We start from the raw sequence: 24,928 nt of genomic DNA on the forward strand, positions 1-24,928 counted from the left end.
TCTCCTCTCTCCTCTTTCTCTCTATCATCTCTCTTTCTCCTCTCTCTCTCTTTCTTTTCTCTCTCTCTCCTCTCTTTCTCTTTGTCCCTGCCCCCCCTCTCTTTTCTCTCTCTCTTAGTCTTTTCTCTCTCTGCTCCCCTTCACTTTCCACCTCCTCTCCCACAGCTGCAGCCGCACACAGTAGCCTACCCACCTGGCGGCTGCCATCGGTTTTTTTTTTCTTTTTATAGTTTTTTGGTTGATTTTGTCTCTGCTTGGGGGTGAGTTGAGCGACACAAATAGTGTTGTCTCCTCACTTCTGCCCCTCCATCGTTGTTGAACTACCCCGGTTGCCTGTGTGCCTCGTGCGGCCGCCCTGCTGTGTCTCAGCCCAGGGTGGCTGGCTGGCGGCGGCGAATCCATGACCAGCAGTGAGCGGCAGGAGAAGGACCGGAAGAAGAGGGGTTAGTGCGTGTGCGATTGTGCACCTTTTGTTGCCCCTTTCTCTCCCTAGCTGGCGGTTTTAAATAGGGACACACCTATTCTGAAATGCATTTGGGTGTGGGGAGGAGGGAGGGAACCTTGGAGAGGAGATGTACTGTTGTAAAACTTGTGTCTTCATGCCCATGCCCAGTAAAGAAATTGCTGCTGTGTGTTGCGTTGCATTGCATGCGTCTTGCAGGTGGTTTTTGAACAGGTGCCTTCCAGAGTGCTTCCTTGCCTCTGGGGCAGTCTGAGTGGGGTCCAGGGTTCTGATGCGATGCTGCCACTACATGCTGGGCCCATGCCATGCCAGAGTGCTTCCTTGCCTCTGGGGCAGTCTGAGTGGGGTCCTGGCTGGGCTCTGATGCTGCCACTACATGCTGGGCCCATGCCATGCCAGAGTGCTTCCTTGCCTCTGGGGCAGTCTGAGTGGGGTCCTGGCTGGGCTCTGATGCTGCCACTACATGCTGGGCCAATACACACGTATGATGATGATCATGATGTTCAATCCATGAGGCTGCCATCAAGTGTTTGCTGCTGCTTGCTTGCCATGGCATTGGGCAGGCAGAGTCACAGAGTGGGTGGGTTCAACCTCTGTGTTGGTGTGACTGGGTTCTGGTTTTGGTTGTGTGCAATTTAGAGTCACTAAATAGGCTGCATTGAGTTTGATGCTCCCCCCACAGGAGCATTACTTGAGAACCACCCCCCAGAACCCACACTTTGTGTTCCAGTTCACTAAATAAGGGTTTCCTCCTTTGATCTGCAGGTTCCCAAGCGTTGACTGCATCCCTCCCCCACCCCCGGTAGGTGCTGTGCCCTCCCCCCATCCACTCTCCCCCCCCCAAAAAAGCTAAAAACTTGCCACCCACACCACAACTACTCCACCCAACTGCCCGTGCCACCCTCCCACACCGGGGTTCCACCCTTTAACCCCCTATTTTTCTAAAAAAAAAACCCTCCCAGACCCATCTCCCCAATTGGCTTGGTGGTTGACTCCCAAATTCAAAAAGGACACCCTCCCCCTCACTTCGATTGGCTTTCCCCCCCCCCCATATCAAAAAGTCTTCCTTTCCCCCCAATTGGCTTCCTTTTTTGAAAACAAACTTCCCCCCCGCCGCCTCCAAATCAGCTGCCTTTTTTTTGGCCCCTAAGCCCCTCCAAATTATTTTTTTGACCCTGTCTGGCCTTCCTCCTAAAGTCTCCCTCCTTCTGACCTAGCAGCATGTCTGAGCGCCGTGTGGCGGGCAGGGCTCGCTCAAGGCTGGCAGGCAGAGGTGGGAGAGGCCAGGTGCGGGGTGCGCCTGCGGCACGGGGAGGGAGAGGACGCGGGGAGCCTGAGGACACCCCAGTTCTCCCCATTGGAGAATTCTTTGTTCCGGCCCCATCTTTGGTGCGCAGGATTCAGTTCCCCACGCCTGCTGCTGCCAATCGCGGCAGAGGCAGAGGCACTGTTAGGGCTGTGGCGGGTCCCTCCTCGCCCGCGGCACCAGGTGCTGCTGAGCTACCGCCAGTTGTTGAGGTGGAGGAGACTGTGGAGTTGGAAGAGCAGGTAGAGGGCGGTGAGGACCGTGCGGCTGGCAGCGATGCAGCCAGGTTCTCCCTCCCTCTGGGGCCCCTTCCCCCTATCCTTTCGCCGCTCAGTGGGGCCCCCCCTCGTGAAGCCCGACACTCTGGTGGGGAGCGGTCTGGCGAGGTGGTGGAGGAGAGGCCTGCCTCTCCGATGCCAGTTGAGCCGGGCCCTTCCTCCGCTGTGGAGGGCGGAAGGGGCGGGTTGGGTGGCAGCAGTGGGCAGGCAGCGGCGGCCGCCCCCCCCTAGGACTGCAGCCACCCTGCGAGAAACGGCCTAGGACGGCGCCCAGGGCGCAGGAGGCCAAGGGCAGTGGTGCATGGGTGCATTTTGAGGTCCCTCAAGATGCCCCATTCCACGCCCGCTGTGTCCACTGCAGGATGCTTGTCAGCCGTGGAAGGGACCCTGCGCACCTGGGTACGACGCCTATGTGGAGACACCTAGAGCGTCACCACCCAGGTCTCAGGGGACAGGCTGGCAGCGCTAGTGTGCCTTGTGCATCTGCCACTAGGGCGGGCAGCGGCAGTGTGCCAGCCAGCAGGCAGGCTACACTGCCCGTCCAGCGGTGGACGCAGTCCTCGGGCAGCCAGCGTATTGTTCGCGTGGACCATCATCACCTCACCCGCCTCATAGGGGAGATGATTTCCACCGATGACCAGCCGTTTCAGGTGGTCGAGAACAACGGCTTCCGCCGTATTCTCCAATACCTGGCTCCCGAATACGTCATCCCCTCAAGGACGACGTTCAGCCGGAACGTGGTCCCCTCCCTGTACCGCCGGTGCAGGGAGCTCGTGTCGGCCGAGCTGCGTGCAGCTCCGGCCGGGACAAGCGTGCATTTCATGACTGACCTCTGGACCAGTGTCAGTGGGATGCACGCTTCTTTCCTGGCCCTCACTGCCCACTGGTGGGGACCGGAGAGTGAGGGGACCTCCGTGGGCGATGCTTCCGGGTCCGGCGCGGCTCCCGCTGCACTACGGCACAGGTGGGCCGTCCTGCACGTGGAGACGATGGACACGAGGCACACCGCGGAGGAGGTGGCGGCCGTACTCGACCGCCAGATAGAGGAGTGGATTGGCGGGTGTCCACACCTCTCCCGCGGCTTCATTGTCACCGACAATGGAGCCAACGTTACCGCCGCTGTCGAGACAGTCATGGACTGTGTGAACATACGGTGTATGGCACACACGCTCCATCTGACCGTCAGGGACGCCCTTGGCCTTAAGGAGCTGAAGGCGTCCTAGGAGAAGGGGGCCCGCCCCATCGCAGCTGCTGTTGCTGCCACGGCCACGCTTGTGGATAAGTCCCGCAAGCTGGCCGCCCACTTCCACCGCAGCGAGAAGTCCAGGAGACTGCTTCGCCAGAAGCAGGATGACCTTGGCCTTCCTCGCCATCTCATCCCTACGGATGTGGAGACGCGGTGGAACTCCACCTTCCTCCTGTTCCAGCGCCTGTTGGAGCAGGAGAGAGCCCTTGTCGCCCTGGCGAGGGACGAGTCCTTGGATGTCTGCGACTTCTCGAACGCAGAGTGGAAGCAGATGTCCGAGGCGGTGTCGGCACTCGAGCCCTTCCAGCTTGCCACGAAGGGCTTGTGTGGCGACACCACTCCCTTGAGCCAGGCGCTGCCCACAGCTGTTGGTCTCGAGAAGCTGATGGGTGGACTCCATATCTCTCTGACCACGCCAGAGGGTCGTGCTCTGGCTGGGAGGCTGAGGTCTGGGGTTGACAAGCGGCTCGTTGATGTGCTGGGAGACAGGGAGGAGTATGTCCTCGCTTGTCTCTGTCACCCAGCCCTCAAGGGCAATGCCGTGAGTGCCGACGACTTGCCCAGGTGGAAGGGCATCCTGGTCGAGAAGGTTAGGGAGGAGGAGGCCGCTAGGGCCCGCAGAGACCAGGGTGTTGGTAGTGGTGCGGGGGCAGCCCTCGCGGCCCAACCCGCACCCAGCAGCAGCATGGGTGGCCAGCCGGCGTCAGCTTCCCCTTCCCCTCCCTCTTCCCAGTCCAGCAGCGCGGCATCCCAGGCGGCGCCATCGCAGCAGCCATTTGCTACCGACTCGAGATCCGCCCAGTGGTTTCAGCGGTTCTGCTATGGCACCATGCCTGGTATGCGGGAGGCTCGACCTGCCAGGCCCCCCTCCAGTGCTGAGCAATGCGTTGCGCAGTACTTGGAGGAGCCTGTGGAGGAAGACGGCGTGGACTGCGCACAGTTCTGGGCGAGCCGCCGCCAAGTCTGGCCGGACCTGGCGGTGGTGGCTGTGCGCCTCCTCTCCTGCCCCCCAACCAGTGTCCAGAGCGAGCGGGTGTTTTCATGTGCCGGGGACGTGGTGACACCCTCTCGCTCCCGCTTGGACCCTGGTCTGGTGGAGCAGCTGGTCTTCCTTAAGGTGAACCTCCCCCTGTTGGGCTACCCCAAGCTGCAGTTTGAGACGGGCGAGTGATTACCGTGGGTTGCCCCATGGTTGGTCACCTGCCTGGCTCGACCTCTGCTTATCCCTACCCTCCCCCCTTCCACCTCTAGCTGAGCTGACGTGACAGATGCTGAGCCGTGCCAGCCAGTCGCAGCGTGTAGTGTGCCCACACAGAGATGCAGTTGTAGTAGTAGTTGTAGTGCTGCGACTGGCCAGATGTTTACAATGCCCACGCCCACCTAAAAAGAAACCCAATGCTGACCAGCACAGGCCCTTTATCTATCCACCTGTCAGCATTTGGGGACCTGGCGTGGGCACGGCACACCCCCCCAAAGTAGCACAGCCCACGGAGTACTAGACTTAGCGGCAGCGGCGGGTATACGTTCAAAAATGCAGTGTAGATATGTAAATACTAGTAAATAAACATGTAAATAATTTTTTCTTTAAAAACCCCATGTCAAAATCAAGCCTCAAAATTATGCAAAAGAAAGAAAAAAAGGTGACAAAGGGAGAACAAAATGATGAATGCCAAATGAATTGATTTTATTGAAAATGTCACCAGAAATCATGTGTGGGGGGCTTGGTTTACATGGAGAAAATGATTGGGTGATTTTTTGAAATGAAACGAATGAATTATTATCATCTTATGTTCATCTTGATTGTGGTCAGTGTTGATGTTGGCTGATGGCAAAAAACCCAAAACCATCAGAATAGCAATGAACTGGCTGCCAACACAACATATTGATTGATAACTGTGCAGGGGGGGAATTGGGTCTGTGTGTGTGTGTGTGGTGCAGGCTCAGTCTGTCTCTTCCTGTTGTGTGTCTGTCTGTCTGTCTGTCTGTGTGAATGGATGCCTAGCACTGTCTCTGTGTGTGGATGCTTTCTGTGTGTAGTGTGGTGTGTGTCTGTCTACATGTTTTTTTTCCTCCCCCCCATGCCTCCCTCCATCCTTCCCCTCTCATCCTCTCCCCTTCCTCTTCACCACCTTCCATCCTCCCTCCCTTCCAGCCCACCACCGCCTCACCTGCCCCCAACCCCGGTCTGGCAGATGATGAGAGTCTGGTCTCTCCCACCGAAGCACACACGTGAGCACGTGTGTGCACAAATATGTGGCTGACCAACTCTGAGCCGGACCCTCCCCCCTTCAATCCCCTCTACATCCCTCTCCCCCTCCCCTTTCCTCCCCCCTGCCTCCCTGCCTCCCTCCCTGCCTCCCTCCCCCCTCCTAGCTAGCAGCGCACACATACACACACAAAACACCTGTGGTGGCAAACACCACCAGCACACATGCACTCACACTGGTGCCACCACCACCTCTGCCTTGGGCCTCTGTGTCCTTGAGCAGATATGTGGTGGTGGACCAGAGAAGCATTTCTTTCCAGCAAGGCAAAAGGCATGCACTCACTGCACACACACACACACACACGAAGAGGTGAAGACGAGAAGAGGCAACTTCTAGAACCAGCAGCAGCAGGTGAGTGTCGTGTAATTGTGTTGCTTCCCAAGGCCACTGCCCATGCTCAGTGCTCAGTCTGCTGAAACTAAAGAACTAGCTACAATCACCCTTCCTCACATGCAGCTCAGCTCAGCTCAGCTCAGCTGCACAGCACACTGACTAACTAGACACTACAGCTGGTGGTAGAAAAAACAGAAGTCTAGATTCTAGAAGATGTCCTGGTGGATTTTAAACTTTCAAATCTGTGCTAGGATTGCCTTGCCTCCTCCTCCTCCTCCTGCCTGTAATTGTGCCCTCTCCCCTTGCAGTTGCGCCGTCGTGATGGGTTGGTGATGTGCGTGCGCCGTCTACTTGTTAGCTCTCTCCTCCTCATGTTGGCTGGGCTTGCCAGGCACTGGCTGGCAGCAGCTGTTGGCTGTGTGCTAGGCTCAGGCTGTGGCACGCGTGACTGGACTGGGAATGTTATTGTAGCGGCAACACTGGTTGTGGTGGTAGCAGTAGTAGCTGTTGTTGTTGCTGGGCTGGTGGCTGCTGGCCTGTGCTGACTCTGCGCACTTGGTCTGGTCTGGTAATTTGGATGCAGATGTAGGGTGTGTGTGCATCATCCATGGGGAGCATCAGAGCAGAGCAGAGCAGGTTGGCTGGCTTCTGTCTGTCGGGCCTAGTCAGTGGCAGGCACTGAGTGAGGCGGTGGTTTCTTTGGGCATCACGTCACCCATCATGCAGAGCGGCAGGTCTGCTGCTCTGCTGCTCCGCCTCCTGCTTCTTCTCTGTGTGTGCTGCTCTTGTGCTTAGTGTGCTGCTCCGCTGCTGCTGCTGTGCTGGCAGGCAGCACAGCAGTGGCCTTTTTGTTAGATCAGAGAGTGGGTGTTGTCTCTCTGAGTGTCCTCCTCTTACTTGCTTGGATAGGAGTGGTGGTAGTAGGTAGGCATTAAGATGGACTGACTAGGTGTTGTTACGTGTTAGGGCGCCCAGAGAGAGGGGCCAAAAAGATGGGGTGGCAATTGTTGGGTTGCTCCTAGTATTATTGGTGAATTTCTGAAGAAAATTTTTTTTTTCCATTGGCTAGAATGGGGGTTCGGGGCTGCCCCAGACCCGCCTCTGTGGGGTGGCAGCACCGCCAAAGTGGGTCCGGGGCCATGGCAAAAATGCCCTCAGTCCCTCCCAGCAATCCACGTAGAGATAGGAGTGATGGTTCTGTTGTTTTTCTGAGGTGTTCTGAGTGAGTGTGGATTCTGTGATAGCAAATGAGAGTGGATTCATGGTGTCTCATTGGAAATCTCATTAGCTATCATAGAATCTACACTCAGAACACCTCAGAAAAACAACAGAACCATCACTCCTATCTCTACGGGGATTGCAGGGAGGGACTGAGGGCATTTTTGCCATGGCCCCGGACCCACTTTGGGGGTGCTGCCACCCCACAGAGGCGGGTCTGGGGCAGCCCCAAACCCCCATTCTAGGCAATGGAAAAAAAATTTTCTTCAAAAATTCACCAATAATACTAGGAGCAACCAATTGCCTTGGGATTTTTGGGGTGGAGGACACCCATGGGTGGCTACCACCCACCCCAGCTTTTTTGCCCCTAAGGGCTCCACATTGTGAGTTATGGGCAAGAATTAATTTTTTTAAAAAATTTTGTAAAAAATCAGAGGAAGGTCCAATCGACTTGAAATTTGGGTGGCAGGTAGAACACAATGTCCCCTTCAAAACCAGCCACTTTTTGTGATCCGAACCGGTTCGGTTCGGATCCGAACTGGTTCGGTTCGGATCCGAACTGGTTCGAAACCGGACCGGACCGGGGGGGTGGTCCGGCAAAACCAGAACCGAACCTCCCCGGTCCGGTCCGGACCCGGTCCGGACCCGAACCGAACCGGGAGAACCAGTTTTATGCACATCCCTATTGTGTGCTTTTATTATATGTTTTATTCTTCTGTTGTGAGCTGCCCAGAGAACAATTTGTTATGGGGCGGCTAACAAATCAAGTTTATTATTCATTATTATTATTATTATAAGGCTCTTCGATGGGTTTCTCGAATAAAGTACATTTTGAATTCCTATGAATTAGGGGGAGAGACGGTATTGTAATATCAAGCGGACCCAGGGGAAGTGAAATTTTGTCAGTGTCAAGTCGACAAGTTGGAAGGTTGGTAAGGTGAAAGGAGGAGGGGGGAGGGAGGGGGCAGAGAAGGGGCAGCGGGGGAGGGGGGGACCAAACAGACTCTGCCCTTGTCTTCAGACCTGGAAACAGCTATGAAGGGCTTCTATTAGGGATGGCTGGTGAAATCTTTCCCCTGACCCAGAGGAGGAGAAATGTCTTGAAAGGGTAACATTTTCAGTTGAATGGTCTGACTCATGTCTCTGAGCTAATAGGGGAACAGGCTTCACCTCTTCTGTTCTGCTTCGTTTTACCTCAGAACTGGTAAATCTCTGTGCTCCTGTATAGCCTTTACCACTCTCCAGCCTTGTTCCTCGTAAGGAGGAAGGGCTGCTGAGTTCCTTGTAAGGGCCAGAAGGCCCCGTACATCTAACAGTTGCCTGACAGTCACACATTCAACCAGTGCACCTTTGGCTAGCATATGAGGGCACAAGCAGCACCTGTTGATATTCTGCTTGTACTTCAGCTGCTTGACAGCCAGAAATGTAGCAAGTAATGCTTCAACTATAAAAATCAGTTTTCCCACCATGCCTGGTATATTTCCTATTTTTGTTAAAGTTCCGGCTTGTGTTAAAACTACGCACTGATGCCTGCCTGTTTATTACGTCTGCCAGTGCTAAAAAGCATTTCCCTTTCCCTTTTCTGAACACAACAAAGGAATTGAATATGGCATATATAACCCGTGCTAACTTGGCAAAGAGGCACCTTTTTAACGTGATGATTCTCTTTATTTAGCAGGGGGAGAGTAACTGGCCCTATCCACCCCCAGCACAGCATCCCTCCAGTAGCTGTTGCTGGTGTCTATCTTGTGTTTCTTTTTAGATTGTGAGCCCTTTTGGTGGACAGGGTTCCATCTTATTTATTTATTATTTCTGTGTGTAAACCACCCTGAGCCATTTTTGGAAGGGCGGTATAGAAATCGGATAAATAAATAAATAAATAAATAAATAAATAAAATAATATGTCACCTGGCAAGACCTGGCAATGGCTCAAGAATGGCAACTTGAAGAAAGAAACAGAGGGTTTAATACTGGCTGCACAAGAACAGGCACTAAGAACAAATGCAATAAGATCAAAAGTAGAAAAATCAACAACAAACAGCAAGTGCTGCCTTTGTAAAGAAGCAGATGAAACCGTGGACCACCTAATCAGCTGTTGTAAAAAGATCGCACAGACTGACTACAAACAAAGGTATGACAAGGTAGCAGGGATGATACACTGGAACATCTGCAAAAAATACAAGCTACCTGTAGCCAAACATTGGTGGGACCATAACACTGAAAAAGTTGAAGAAAATGAAGATGTAAAAATATTATGGGACTTCCAACTACAAACAGACAAACATCTGCCACACAATACACCAGATATAACTGTAGTCGAGAAGAAAGAAAAACAAGTGAAAATAATCGACATAGCAATACTAGGGGATAGCAGAATAGAAGAAAAAGAAATAGAAAAAATCACCAAATACAAAGATCTACAAATTGAAATTGAAAGGCTGTGGCAGAAAAATACCAAAATTATCCCAGTGGTAATTGGCGCCCTGGGTGCAGTTCCAAAAGAGCACCTCAACACCATAGGGGCCACAGAAATCACCATCAGCCAATTACAAAAAGCAGCTTTACTGGGAACAGCCTATATTCTGCGACGATATCTATAACAGCAGCAACAACACTGATAATAAAATTCAGCCATCCCAGGTCCTTGGGAAGGACCCGATGTCTGGATAAAACAAACCAGTCAATAACACCTGTCTGACTGTGTAAACAAGAAATAATAATAATATGTCACCCTCTGCTTTTAAAAACAAGGAAATTTAATTAAAGAAATAAATGCCATGAAGGTATGAGCTCTGATGTCTAGTCTGAGATATTGTACTGGCCTAAAAAAAATCATAACTATGGAAACACAATTTGGCTAGGTCCTCCATGTTCCAGTGTACCACTTGCACAGGCTGGTGGTAACAGCAAAAGTTGGGGATTCATGTTACAGCAATGTTTAAGAAGAATTTGGTATCATGCCATGAGCGTATATACTATACTAGGGTATAGTAGGGATTTATTTGTACACCAGTTATAAACATTCATCAGTACCTGATGCCACTGCAGCTCTGTTTAGAAATTCACAAACAAATAAAACAAGAGTGTAATACCACAAACATGCTTAGGTTCATGATTTAACACAAATGTGAATAGAAAGTGAGAAAACACCTTGCAGTTATACAACAACCTAACTGAATGACAGCAGCTATAGGTGAAGCTATAGGTGAAGTGGTTTCCTGTTGTGCTATTGGTGCTGCTGTGTTGTGCTGTATTGTCCCTTTCTGGAACAAAATTTCACTCCAGATTTATGTTAAAGGTATTGAAACAAATGTTCATGCCCTAAAAATTGAAATAGGATACAGACAATGGCAAGAAGCATTTGCCGGAGAGAGAGAAAGGGAGAAGCAATGTGATTATTACATGCTTCTCTGAGGGAGGGCAGGATACCTCCTTGTCTTAAGGAGGCAATCATTAGATCTCTTTTAAAGAAGCCTGCGTTAGATCCCTCAGAGTTGAGCAATTATAGGCCTGTTTCCAACCTCCCATGGCTGGGCAAGATAATTGAGAGGGTGGTGGCCTCTCAGCTCCAGGCGGTCTTGGAGGAAACTGATTATCTAGACCCAATTCAAACTGGTTTTCGGGCGGGCTATGGGGTGGAGACTGCTTTGGTCAGCCTGATGGATGATCTCCAATTGGGAATTGACAGAGGAAGTGTGACTCTGTCGGTCCTTTTCTATCTCTCGGTGGCTTTCAATACTATCGACCATAGTATCCTTCTGGAACGTCTGAGAATGTTGGGGGGTGAGAGGCACTGTTTTACAATGGTTCTGTTCCTTCCTCTCGGAGAGATTCTGGATGATGTCAATTTGTTGCTCTTCAAAATCTGATGATGTCAATTTGTTGCTCTTCAAAATCTGAGCTTAAGTATGGTGTCCCTCAAGGCTCTGTACTTTCTCCAGTGCTTTTTAACATCTACATGAAACCGCTGGGAGAGATCATCAGGGGATTTGGAGCTGGGTGTTACTGATGACACCCAGATCTACTTCTCCATGTCAACTTCTTCAGGAGCTGGCATATCCTCCCTAAATGGAAGCAGTAATGGGCTGGATGAGGGAGAATAAACTGAAGCTGAATCCAGATAAGACGGAGGTACTTATTGTGCGGGGTCAGAACTCTAGAGACGATTTTGATCTGCCTGTTCTAGATGGGGTCACACTTCCCCAAAAGGAACAGATTCACAGTCTGGGAGTACTTCTGGATTCACACCTCTCCTTGGTTTCTCAGGTTGAGGCGGTGGCCAAGGGTGCTTTCTATCAGCTTCAGCTGATACGCCAGCTGCACCCGTTTCTCTAGATCAATGACCTCAAAACAGTGGTACATCTGTTGGTGACCTCCAGACTTGACTTTTGTAATGAGCTGTACGTGGGACTGCCTTTGTACATAGTCCGGAAACTTCAGTTGGTTCAGAATGCGGCAGCCAGGTTGGTCTCTGGGTCATCTCGGAGAGACCATGTTACTCCTTTACTGATGGAGTTACACTGGCTGCCAATAGGTTCCCGGACAAAATACAAAGTGCTAGTTATAACTTACAAAGCCCTAAATGGCTTAGGCCCTGGGCATCTAAGAGAGCGTCTTCTTCATTATGAGCCCCACCGCCTACTGAGGTCATCTGAGAAGGTCCGTCTCCAGTTACTGCCAACTCGTTTGGTGGCTATACAGAGAGGGGCTTTCTCAGTCGCTGCCCCAAGATTGTGGAATGCGCTCCCTGCTGAGATACAATCCTTCCCATCTCTGGCAATTTTCAAAAAACACCTGAAAAATCATCTTTTCACCCAAGCTTTTTCAGCTTCCTAAATTTTGGGAGTTTAAATATCTGGTTTATTTTAAAATTAAAAACCCGATTTCGGTATTTTAATCACTATAATTGTTTAATTGTTGTTTTAAAATGTTTTTAAATTGTTAATTGTTATGTTGTTTTTTAATTTGTTTTAGCTCTTTACTGTTTTAGTGGCTTGTTTTAATTGTAAACCGCCCTGAGCCATTTTGGAAGGGCAGTATACAAATCAAATTAATAACAATAACAATAATAATAATAATAATAATAATAATAATAATAATAATTATTATTATTATTATTATTATTGTTATTATTATTTGAGATTGGCCTTCCTTCATGCTACATTTTGGAGCCATATTATAAAAGGAAGTCCTTGAAACCAATTTTCACAGGTTATCAAGGTTCCCTCTGCTTGTACAAGAACATTTCTTTGGGGAACAACATTTCCTTCCAGACATGTGTGCACAGATGTACACAGGCCTATGGGTACATTCCTTAAACTTTCCACTTCCCTGGAGAGTTTCCCACTTCTGGTGGTTATTCTTAAATTTTTATAATAATAATTACACAATATGATTGCTAATTGTAATTCCTAAAGCAGATTTTGTTTTGCAGTTAACACACACTGATAGAGTAAATGATCTGTGGTAATATAACATTGCTATTCACCATAAATGAAACCCTAATGAAAATGAGTCAAATGAAACTCTATCATACTGCTTTCAATAGGGTTGCTGTGATTTACTTTTACTGAATTGTGTCCAATAAATTAGGTAGATACAATTCACAGTGTGTACAGAATGTTCTTTTGGGTAAGACTTGGCAAAGAGGTACCTTTTACCGTGGTGATTCTCTTTATTTAGCAGGGGGAGACTAATTGGCCCTATCCACCCCCAGCACAGTACTTCCAGTGACTGTTGCTGGTGTCTATCTTATGTTTCTTTTTAGATTGTGAGTCCTTTGGGGGCAGGGAGCCATCTTATTTGTTATTTCTCTTTGTAAACCGCCCTGAGCCATTTTTGGAGGGGTGGTATAGAAATTGAATTATTATTATTATTATTAATAATAATAATAATAATAAGATAGAGCAGAACTTTGAACTAAACACTCAACAGGAGTAGAAATTAGGGATGAGCATGGACTGGTAGCAGTGGTTCAGTCAGAATTTGGACCAAATCGCTGCTCTGCAGACTGGTTCAGTTGAACCGACCGACTTGGCCAGTCAGACCGATGAATCAGCTTGAAGTGGTTTTGCAATCAAACTGCTCAAAGTGGCACAGTTCATGGTGGACCAGTTCAATTGCAAACTGTTTCTGCATGTCCCTAGTAGAAATAGTTTGCATTTCTGCAGTCCATGCCAGTAGAGCATTCAGACCCTCTGCTGTGCCTCAATACTTCTTCAGACCAATCACATTTAGAGAAAAAGTAATTCCATCCCTCTAGGAGAACTTGCACAGTACTGTTACGTCGACACTGAGTCATGAATCAGGAAGTCCCCCATGGAATTCTCACCTCTGGTCTGAACTAGGTGGCCCCAAGCCACTTTCTTTCTGTCTCATCCATCTGTCTGCAATACAGGGAGCATAATACTGACTTTTCTTTACAGGGTAAGGATTCCAATAAGCAATATATAAATGCTTTTTTATTGCTGCATCTGAAGTCTCATCAGTTATCTTACAACTCGGATGCTGTGTTTGGAAATGGGCAGGGCATGGTGATGAAAATAAAGGCAATGCAGTGACTTGATTCTTCACACAAAGCAAGATCAGTTTGAAGGATGTAACACTTGCTTCCCCTTCCTCTTCAGCACGGTTCTCACAAGATGGTAAATGGCTACAATGGGGATGACTATGCATGGTAGGGATGAAAACAGGAAAGTTAAGCCTGTGACCCATCTCGGATAAACTTTCTTCTCTTTTGCAGGAAAACCTTCCTGTAGGAGAAACAAGATTCTCAAATGAATGCTGCACAAAATCTCACTACTATGAGGTATGAACAAATAAGCTAAATGGAAAAATGAAGGTTCATTGCATTTACTGCAAACTAACTGTAGCTGCAAATTTGTTCTTCTGTTAAGCAAAATGGCTTTTTTCTTTCTAGGTTTTTGCACAGGGCACTTTTTAGTGAACTATAGGAGCCTGATAAATAGAGTTTGAAGGGCTCCTGGAATATGTCATAGCATACACAAATGCCCTGTTTTACATGATGCCCCATTGTGACAGGATGTACAGTGTACTATTGGGGTAAGAGGCACCTGTACACACACATGCACACATACCCCTTCACTGTCTCATCACATGTAGACTAGCACAACGTATGACCTGCAAAGATTAATGCAGCCCACCAGCCAAATAGGGCTCAATAACCAGCTGCATCCATTTCTTGAGATAAACACCCTCAAAAGAGTAGTACATATGCTTGTAACCTCCAGACTTTACTATTAGAATGTGCTCTATGTTGGGCTCCCTTTGTATGTAGTCCAGAAACTGCAATAGAAATGTAACAGCCAGGTTGGGCTCTGGGCCAACTCAAAGAGACCATGTTACTCCTATATTAAAAGAACTACACAGGCCATCAATATGTTTCCGGGCCAAATACAAGGTGCTGGTTATAACCTATAAAACCTTAATCAGCTTAGCCCCAGGGTATTTAAGAGTACATCTCCTTTCCCATGAACTATAGTTCATGAGCCTCATAGCCCATTGAGATCATCCGGAGAGGTCTGTCTGCAGTTGCCACCACCATCTGGTGGCTACTCAGGGATGGGCTTTTTCTGTTGCTGGCCCAAGACTTTGGAATGTACTCCCTGCTGAAATAAGAGCTTTCCCATCTCTAAAAGCTTTTAAAAAGTCTATAAAGACATTTATTCACACAAGCTTTTAATTAAAAATGTGGTTTAAATTAATGTTTTAACTCTTGTTTTAATTTGTTTTATGTTCTTGTGAACTGCCCAGAGACAGGTTTGGGGCGAGGTACAAATATAATAAATAAATTAATTAAATTAAATTAAATTAAATAAGCCACCTGTTCTTGCTGTGTGCCCTGGATTGCCCTAATAGGGATTCTGTCAACTCCCCCAGCAGGCCACAAGACATGCCCGATGAGCAGTATTCAGCTTGATTGGTTACAAGTTTTGCATGCTAGTGTAGAGAATTGCCAGTCTTCTAAGTGAGTCAGTCTTAGCTGGATGATCTCTGGAACTTAATGACGTATTTTTCTTATCATTGACTAGCACAGGAATTTTGTTTTGAATCACTACATCTTCTATAGAATCATAGTAGCAAGACCAGAGTGATAATGAAATGGGTTTTTTTTATGCATTGCGGGGAAATCAAAGACTAGGAATGAACAGAGGTAACATACATAGTTAGGGTTCCATGCACCATAGGTTTCTGCAATCCCTGTCTGAAGAGCTATATAGGCCACAAAGATTGTGAACATTAACAAAGGAGTGATGATTTGCCATGTCGCCTCCCAGTAGAAATTTACTCGTCGTCCTGTCATCAATTTCACATCATTACTGAACCTGTGATCCAAATTGGTTACAGTTATTGCCAGGTCATTCTCCAGTGAAGCATTTGTTTGTTTGTTTGTTTGATCTATGTACTGCCCTTCCAAAGATAGCTTTAAACTTGCATTGTGTCATATTAAATATTAAGCCAGTTAAACTGTGTTCCTGCACCTTATCAAGTTAAAATTGATAAGGTGCAAAACTCTAGGCTGGTTCAGAAAAATATTGAGAGCTAATGTAATGAAATGTCTTAGGCATGCCATTATTCTCAGGCTCAGGCTCCTATCTGTTATATGCGAGTAATAACATTGGCCTACTTTACATGGTTGAGTTAAGGATCACTGAAATAATGTATGTAAAGAGCTTGGAACATAAAGCACTATATAAAATTATTATTAATATTATTAGTATTATTATTAGTATAAGTATTAGTATTATTAGTAGTATAAGTATTAGTATTATGCAAAACATAACTTCATATGTATGAAAGAGCTAGATTACCTTTTAATTCCATAAACATATGCAACACCAACCACTTCAAAGAATGCAATGACTAACAAAGGCAAGGTTGCCACATAGCTGTCAAATATCTCAAGCCAGTAGCTCCCTGAACCTGTGGCAAATATCCAAGCCAGTAAAAAGCAGCTCAAGCATATCATACCTAGAGAAGGAAAAGTATAATTATGTTAATTGAAGAAGAAATGAAACTGGTGATTAGTGTTTAAATATGTATTTAGTCCCAACATGTCTGCTCTGTTCTTGCCTAGAATCAAATCTACCAGTCCCACTACCTTTTAGTTTTGCAGATTGTGCTAGTACCTCCCCCAAGTCCTGCCATCCACTTCAATTCCTTAGAATTTTGCCACTGATTTCAATGGGATATAGTGGGTTGCACCCAGTAAGCCTGATGCACACCACAACCAGTGCACAGACACACGCGCGCGCGCACACACACACACACACACACACACACAGAATCCTGTAACCCATTAAAGGCAAGCAGGGTTTTAAAAAAATTATTACATTCTTGTTATTGCTCTGTGGAATATTTGTGACTGCATTACCCATGTTTTATGTCTTTCCACTTTATTGCACTAAAGTAGAAATATATAAAACATAGGTAATACAATTACAAATATTCCACAGAGCAATAACAAAGACGCAGCTCCTGCTCTGTCCTACTAACACTGAGGAATATGTCAGTCACTGTCTTGAAACATACTGTTTGAGTACATCACAAAATGTCCATCTTTTGCAAATCTGTAAATTTGTAATATAGTCTGTTCCCTTCTATACTAAGCTAATACTGCAGTGGTCCATATTTTACAATACCAGTCAATAACTGAAGGGGCTCCTGCTCTTTTTCAATTTTCTGCTATGTTCACCTTTGCAGCAGTGAGAAGGTTTAATATCAATTTCAAATCAGTCTCTTCTATCACATATTTAAAATAACAAAGGAGAACTATCTTGGGATCAACTAGTATTTCATTTCCAGTCAACTCCTTTATCAGTTTCAAAATGTTTTTCCCCAAAATTGTCTTATAACTGGCTACTTCCTCTATATATGTAAAAAAAAAACACCAACTCCACTCATATTTAATTACATCTTTAAGCTAAGTAATGGACATGATAGATTATGGGTCAGCTTAGACCAGTGTACCACATGCCACAAGAATGTGTCCATGCCATGAGCATGTGTGTCCCTTCCCCCTCCTGGCATTCTGGGGTGACTTCCTTTAATTACATGGGGTGCCAGTCAGTGTTCCCTCTAATTTTTTTCATCTGTGTGCAGAATGGGTTTTGCTTTGGGTGGCAGTATCAAGTCAGTGTGCATGAACGTGTATTCAGAGTAGAGCCTTCCTGATTCGACTGGAGCGAGATCTAAAATTAACTGAGCAAACATCAAAAAACTTGTGTACGTGTACACATGCACATGCCTTAGAGGGAACCCTGGTGGCAGTTCATTGAAACCATTCTTCTACATTGCAACACATGTAGAAGGGCAGTTCAGAAGAACTGTCCTCTCCACATGATTAACAAATGGCATTCTGGCACACTAGAAGGGAGAAAGGATGTGCACTTTCATGGCATGAAGACATCCTTATTGGGTGTGGTTGGGCTACAGACAAAGTATTGTCTGAACCAGTCCATAGGTGGTGTCAGATACCAATGATACTGCACTTTAAAAAAAAATTAATTCCACTGACAACATCTGAAAGCTATATTATTCCATATCTGTCGAATAAGCATCTCATATACTGTGACCTACCGGTAGATCTCTTGACCATTTCTAAGTACCTGGTGAGTCAGATACCATTAACAATAAAGAATAGATCTTCCCGATCAACTTATCAGAATACCTTGTCTCCAAAATAAATTCAAATGGCATTTCCCCCTTAATCTCTATATTTACTTTTGGAACTTTCAATAACATGATCTGAAAATACGGAAATACGGTCTTAATCTCCCAATTAACTCAATCTCTTATTCATAATAATATACTTGATCATCTTTCATCACATTTCTTATTATATCTAACCCATACTTTTCTACAGTAAGTTGTTTCCCAGCCCTTACACCTTCTCAGTACAATATACAAATAAACAGGAAGAGAAAGAAAGTCTCAACATTGATTCAAGTTTATATAAGTCAAGGGCAAACTGGCATAACTTTCCTTTCCTTTTCCATAGTCTTTCTTTAAACAAAATCAAATTACAAAACCCCTGTTTAAGTGTATGCTCTTCTGCCTGCATAACTTTCTCAGGGTAGAACCAGTCATTCATTGTTGCCAGTGTTACTACTTGGCTGTACAATTTAATGTCAGGAACCCCTAATCTTTCTAAATTACTTTTCGTATACAACACTAAGGCTCTTTATGTGTCTCCCCTACCCCACCTTGTTATGACAGTTGTATTTTTAATTTTGGCTTAGAGCATTAGTGATACAGCTTCTTAAAAGGCCAGCATATGTTGGTGGTTGGTACAAGCATTATGAAAAGAAACAGACTGTGTTTGAAATGTGTGTTCTGTGTTGGGAGGGACAGATTCCTTTTTACTGTGTGCTTCTGGAGTGTTCTCTGTGAGTGCAGCTTATTCTGGTCATAGGGAACAATGGGGAAATTTGAAACACTGCATTTTTGCCCATGGGAAGCTCTTAGGGACACCAAAGTGTGTTGGGTGGTAGAGCATGATGGGTGCTACCTGCCACTCAACCTACAAAAGAAATGGGCAAGCAGGCAATTTTGAACAAAGTTTTAACTTTCCCCCAAAAAAGTTGGGGTTGAAAATTTGTTTAAAATCACCCGCTTGACCGTTTCTTTTGTAGGTTGGGTGGTAGGTAGCACCCATTATGCCCTACCACCCAACCCACTTTGGTGTCCCTAGGAGCTACACATGGGGAACAATGGGGTGTTTCAAGTTCCCCATTGTTTTCTATGGTCAAAACACTTGAAACATTTCAAGTTTGTTCCATCGAAACAGATGGCCCAGCCCACTTTTTGACAGAATGTTTTGGTCATTTTGTGTTTCAGTTTGAACTGGAAACTGAATGTAAAATCCATTTCGTGCACATCCTTAATGGAGTGCATGCCATGAATGAATTCTGTAAACCCTTAAAAGTACTGGAAGGTGAGGGCAGGTATGGGTTTGGAGCATGAGCAACTAGCCCACAGTACTTGGAAATTATTATGTTAGATTTTACCTATCCAGGAAAGTGGCATTGTGCCCCACCAATTAAATGTTTGTTCTTCTTCCTTATATTCTTTTATTATTAATCTTCACCCAGCTACAAGCATCTCTCTTAAGCTAGTTCCCCAGATATCTCACTGGGGCTGATTTCCAAAGGACAAATTTTATCTTAGAAATAATTATAAGAATCATCATCATCATCATCCATCATCCTTCATATCAGTATGTCACCATTTAAACCAATCAACTAAGAGTTTTGGTAATATGTTTTATATCCAGGAATGAGACTATAGTATAAGTATCCTACAAGGATCTAACTCCTTGGCAAGATTGTATAGGATGCAAAAGCATGAGAACTATATCATCAGCATATAAGCATATTTTTGATGTTAAAGAATCATATTCCACACCCCAATGTGTTCATAATTGCAATGGTCAGTGGCTCTATAACAATAGCCACTTTTCCATACACAAGGGAAAGTAGACATCCTTGCCTCATTCATGTGTCAGTGGGAAATGATTTGAGAGTTGTCCATTTACCAAAACTTGAGCACAGGGATTAGAAGACATTAACAATACCAGTTCCTTAAATTGACCTCCTAAATTAAACAGTTCTAAAACAGAAACAGTTTCTGTTTAACTATTCAACCCTGTCATGCACTTTTTCTGCATCCATAAAAAGTAAAATAGCTTCTTCTTTGTTAGATTTACTTAAATAACTCTATTATTATTTTATATAATATTACAAATAATTCTATTATTATACAGGTGAAACTCGGAAAATTAGAATATTGTGCAAAAGTCCATTAATTTCAGTAATGCAAATTAAAAGGTGAAACTGATATATGAGACAGACGCATTACATGCAAAGCGAGATAAGTCAAGCCTTAATTTGTTATAATTGTGGTGATCATGGCATACAGCTCATGAAAACCCCAAATCCACAATCCCAGAAAATTAGAATATTACATGGAACCAAGAAGACAAGGATTGTAGAATAGAACAATATCGGACCTCTGAAAAGTATACAGTGTACTGTGCTTGATTGGCCAGCAAACTCGCCTGACCTGACCCTATAGAGAATCTATGGGGCATTGCCAAGAGAAGGATGAGAGACATGAGACCAAACAATGCAGAAGAGCTGAAGGCCGCTAATGAAGCATCCTGGTCTTCCATAATACCTCATCAGTGCCACAGGCTGATAGCATCCATGCCATGCCGCATTGAGGCAGTAATTGCTGCAAAAGGGGCCCAAACCAAGTACTGAATACATATGCATGCTTATACTTTTCAGAGGTCCGATATTGTTCTACTCTACAATCCTTGTCTTCTTGGTTCCATGTAATATTCTAATTTTCTGGGATTGTGGATTTGGGGTTTTCATGAGCTGTACACCATGATCATCACAATTATAACAAATTAAGGCTTGACTTATCTTGCTTTGCATGTAATGTGTCTGTCTCATATATCAGTTTCACCTTTTAATTTGCATTACTGAAATTAATGGACTTTTGCACGATATTCTAATTTTCCGAGTTTCACCTGTATTATATTATATTTGTCAGTGGCTCAATATTAATAGATATTCTGATTTTTAAATTAATCCAGCCTGGTCTTTATCTAAATAAATAAAATTTGGTATTATTGACTCTGAGAGTTTTTATGGTGGTCCAAATTTTGATATCCTGATTGAGGAGCAAAATTGGCTTATTTGACCTGAGTGATGACTGATCTCTCCCAATTTTAAAATTACAACAATTTTAGCCTCCTCCTATTATGTAGGTCACAGTCTACATATTTAATTCTCTAAGGCATGCCCATGGTTAATCCCATGCGTGGGAGCTCTCGCAAGAGTTTGCAAGCAGAAGCACTGTGGTGATTGGGCATTGGGGATTCCATATGCAGATAGGGAGGAGAAGCCTGTGATGGTTAAGGTCAGTTGGAATGCAACTGTTACTGGCTGGAAGATTGTAGAGGAGAGTACTCTTTCTATATATATATTTATTGGGCAGGGTTCTGCGAAGAGAGGAGTTGTGAGGGACGAAAGAGCCCCTTCAGGAGGAGGCTGCCATTGCGTGATTGCTCCCAACCACCAGACACAGTAGAGTGTTCTGCCTTCTTTTATGTTCATACATTTGAACATACTGGATGCATGTATTTATACCGGGAGAACAACAAGAGCAGCTACTGGGAACGTGAGCTATTTCAGAGCTACATATTGATGCCAACTTTTGGTTATGAGGGTTTTTTTTGCTTCTGTAAGACTCTGGGCTCCCAATGGGAGTTTACTATCTACCATCTGTTTATGTGTATTGTATTCAACTATTAATACATGCTGTTTGTAGATGTCTACCTGGCTGGTTTTTTGTATAGTATATTTCAGTCACACGTTTTCTGCATATATCAGTCATACGTTTGCATATATACTGGTTTTGGTATATCTTACATTACATTTAGTACAATATTTGATTAAATCCTATTTCTATTTAATTGCTTATTAGATTGGTTTCTATTTTGTCCACAGTTTGCTTTTGTTTTTCTCCTTGTGGTACTGTGGACCCCTCCCCCCCTTTTCCCCAGGTTTTGGTTGTGTGAGGAGGAGCAGGAGTGCAGTACAGGTGAGGGTGGAGAGATCTCTGAGGTGAGGGGGGCTGTGGCAGGGGGTGATGGGAGCAAGCAAGTACTAGCATGCAGATGCTCTGCGCGTGTTAAGCTAGTTTTACATATTTTACCTCATTTATCATATTTACCAGTAGGTATTTGTATGTTTTGAAATGAGATAAAGACATGACAGAATGATACACAAGCCTCCATTTCCAGCCCTGGACTCAATTCATTATTTGTGGGGCAAAAGAGCAATGGGGGCACATGTGTTTATCCACCCTCTTCCAAATCTTTATAGTTTCTTGCTTTACTTGTCTAACATGGGTTCTACCTGCATGTAGTCACATTTAATTAGTAGTCAGCCTGCAGTGCTAAAGACCCCCTTTTTACCTCTATGGTTTTGTGATGTTTCTAATGTGCACTGTGACCTGCAACTATGCTGCATCACAAGAGCTTTAAAGCTCTTAATCCCCAAGCAAAAGCCATTGCAGCTGAGGATGCTGGGAGCTGTGGTCAACAATATCTGGGAATCCCTGTTAGAGGGAACACTGCATGGGATAACACCTTTACATAAATGTGTGTCAGAAAGTTCTCTGGCATAAGGCATTTATTTCCCCCACTCCCCCCCCCCCACCACAGTGAGATATGTGGAAGGCTGGTGCATCTTGAGAGAACATCTCTTTCAGCAATCTGTAAATACAATAGTTGAACATGGTTTGGACACCTGCATTGTAGAATACTTGCATCATCCAGAAATAATTTGACGTCTGGTATAGTGTAGTGGCTAAGAGTGTGAGCTGTAAACTACTGTAGGAGTTTTCCAGTTCAGATTCTGTCTCATCCATTAACTCACTAGCTGACAGGGACTTTGCTACTGATGTTCAAATGTGTCCAATCAATACAGGTTCCCATCTCTATTTAATTTCTATATTAACTCTTTAGTCTCCCACCTGAATGATCCAGCCCTTCACCCTCCTAAATTGGCGAGTAGACATGTCCCGATACTGCTCTACACAGATGACATAGTGCTACTTTCACAAACTAAAATAGGGCTAAGGCGTGCCCTAGCATCTCTGACTTCTTATTGTGCTAAGGAGGCCTTAGCGATAAACTATTCCAAAACAAAGGTCTTGGTGTTTGCAAAGCGCCCAAAGAACTTTAGATGGTCTATAAATGGGCAAATAATTAAACAGGTGAGGGTGTTCAAATATCTTTGGGTGGCCTTCCACTTTAGTGGGGGTTGTAAAGCCCACCTTAATATTGTCGCTCATAGCGCACAGAAGTCGGCAAATGCCATTAAGTCTTTTCATTTCTCAAGGTATGCTCTTTTTGTTCCAGCAGCCATTAAACTCTTTATCGCTAAGGTATACCCTCAGATTCTCTATGGTGCACAGCTTGGCCCTTATGGCAACTTTACTCCTTTGGAAGTAATCCAGACAAAGTTTCTAAGAGATATTCTCCAAGTTCCCTGTGCTGTTACTAATGCTGCTTTCCTAAGAGAGGCTGGGGTTACCACGTTAAAGCTGAAAATTTGGCTGTGTATAATCAAATTTTGGTTGAACCTGGTATTTTTTCCTACTGGGCTTGCCCCACTAGTATTAGCTGATAGCTTTACATCCAAATGGAAAACAGCATTAAAAACAAAGTTGCATCATCTTGGTGCATCCCAGGAAGAACTTATAAGGGGGGATTCGATCAGGCTATTCAATTTATCAAACAACGAGCTCTAGATATAGAGCTGCAAGAGGAATCTGCACACTTGACAAGAGGGCTGTATATAGGCCCTCAAGGTTTTAATCTTAAACCCGCTGATTATTTAGATAACATTCTAGTATCTAAATTTTGGAGAGCATTGACCCTGGCCCACCTCAATGTACTTCCTACCACAGTCTTGGAGGGAAAATACAAGCGGGTACCTTATGCAGCTCGCCTTTGTCCCTGTGGTGCAGGTGAAATAGAGACCACTGCTCATGTAATCCTTTATTGTGAATTTTATAGGGATAGTCGTTCTAAGTTTATTTTACCTTTGCTAAAGAATTGTCTGGGCCACACCGATCTTTTTTACTTGGAGTATCTGCTGACCAATTTTAAACCTGGGATGACTGTTAATGTGGCCAAATTTTGTTTTACTGTATGTAAGCTTCATAAAGCCTGCATTACCTAATCGAATATTTTGTAAAATGTAAAGATTAACTGGTCTATGACCGTAATAAACTTTAAAAAACTATATAGGTTGCCATGCCCCCAGGGGCCCTGCCACCTACTCGCTTCCCCACTCCTGCCATTTGTCACTACAGCTTGCCGCCATTTCTTGACTCCTGCCCTGCTACCCTCACCCCCACTGTTTGCCTCCTGTTCTGCTGCTCCTCACTGCTGCAGCTTCTTGCCCCTGCCGCTCGGTAGCCAGTTTGCACAGCAGTGCAGGGGCGTTCCATGGCTTCTTCCCTCACTTGAATGAGGAAGTCATAGAACCCTCAGTACTGCATGAACCAGGTATGAAATGGAAAGCATGCATGTGCTCTGATGCCTAACTAGGCATATGCATGTCCTCCATTTTGTAGGCAGTCACACAGTGGCAAGGGATTTTATAGCTTCTCTCCTCATTTGCGCTAGGAGCAGAGGTGCACCTAGGTCATTTTGGAGCCTAGACCTAAAGGCCTTTGGAGGCCCCACTCTTCTGCAAATTAAGCATCATCATGCTCCACCAGGTGACCACACCACCCAGGACAGACTAAAGGATATTGGGGGGCCCCCAGGTGCTGTGGAGGCCCTGGACTTCAGCCCCGAAGTCCAGGGATAAGAGTGCCTCTGGCTAGGAGAGAAGCCAAGGAACACCCATCACCATCACCACTGCCGTGTGAACAAGCTACTAAGTGGCAAGGTAAGGAGCAACAGCAGGAGTGTCAGGGCAGGAGGCAAGTGGCAGGAGCAGCAATGGAGGCTCAGGGTTTTAAAAAAAAGTTTTTTAAAAGTAAAACAAAATTGCAGCATGAAATTAAGGGGGGGCATTAATGTTCATTTATTGAACACAGGCCCCCACTGACCTTGTTATGCCCATTAGATTGCATGTCTTTTTATAACAGCTCTTATCTGCAGTGTGGAGATAATGTTGAACTACTTTACAGAGCTGTAAGGATTACTGTGAAGATGTATGTGAAGCATCTTGGAGCACACTAAAGCAATACAGAAATGTTAAT

The 24,928-nt window shown here is 45.4% G+C and overlaps 1 protein-coding gene across 3 annotated transcripts in view; it reads right to left on the bottom strand.

Annotated features, from left to right (window-relative positions):
• Positions 1–13,555: 13,555 nt before the first annotated feature.
• Positions 13,556–24,928, bottom strand: part of LOC128324710 (inactive sodium-dependent neutral amino acid transporter B(0)AT3-like) — a 52,113-nt gene continuing 40,740 nt past the window's right edge. For 2 of the 3 annotated variants that reach the window (XM_053249567.1, XM_053249566.1), the window contains 3 exons: positions 15,943–16,102; positions 15,294–15,456; positions 13,556–13,863 (listed from right to left, as the gene is read on the bottom strand). In XM_053249567.1, the coding sequence (XP_053105542.1) occupies positions 13,696–13,863; positions 15,294–15,456; positions 15,943–16,102 (491 nt within the window). In that variant the 3' untranslated portion in view covers positions 13,556–13,695. The remainder of the gene's footprint in view (positions 13,864–15,293; positions 15,457–15,942; positions 16,103–24,928) is intronic. The other variant, XM_053249568.1, reaches the window with a different exon arrangement.

This window comes from Hemicordylus capensis, chromosome 4, assembly GCF_027244095.1.
Source record: "Hemicordylus capensis ecotype Gifberg chromosome 4, rHemCap1.1.pri, whole genome shotgun sequence".
Lineage (NCBI taxonomy): Eukaryota > Metazoa > Chordata > Lepidosauria > Squamata > Cordylidae > Hemicordylus > Hemicordylus capensis.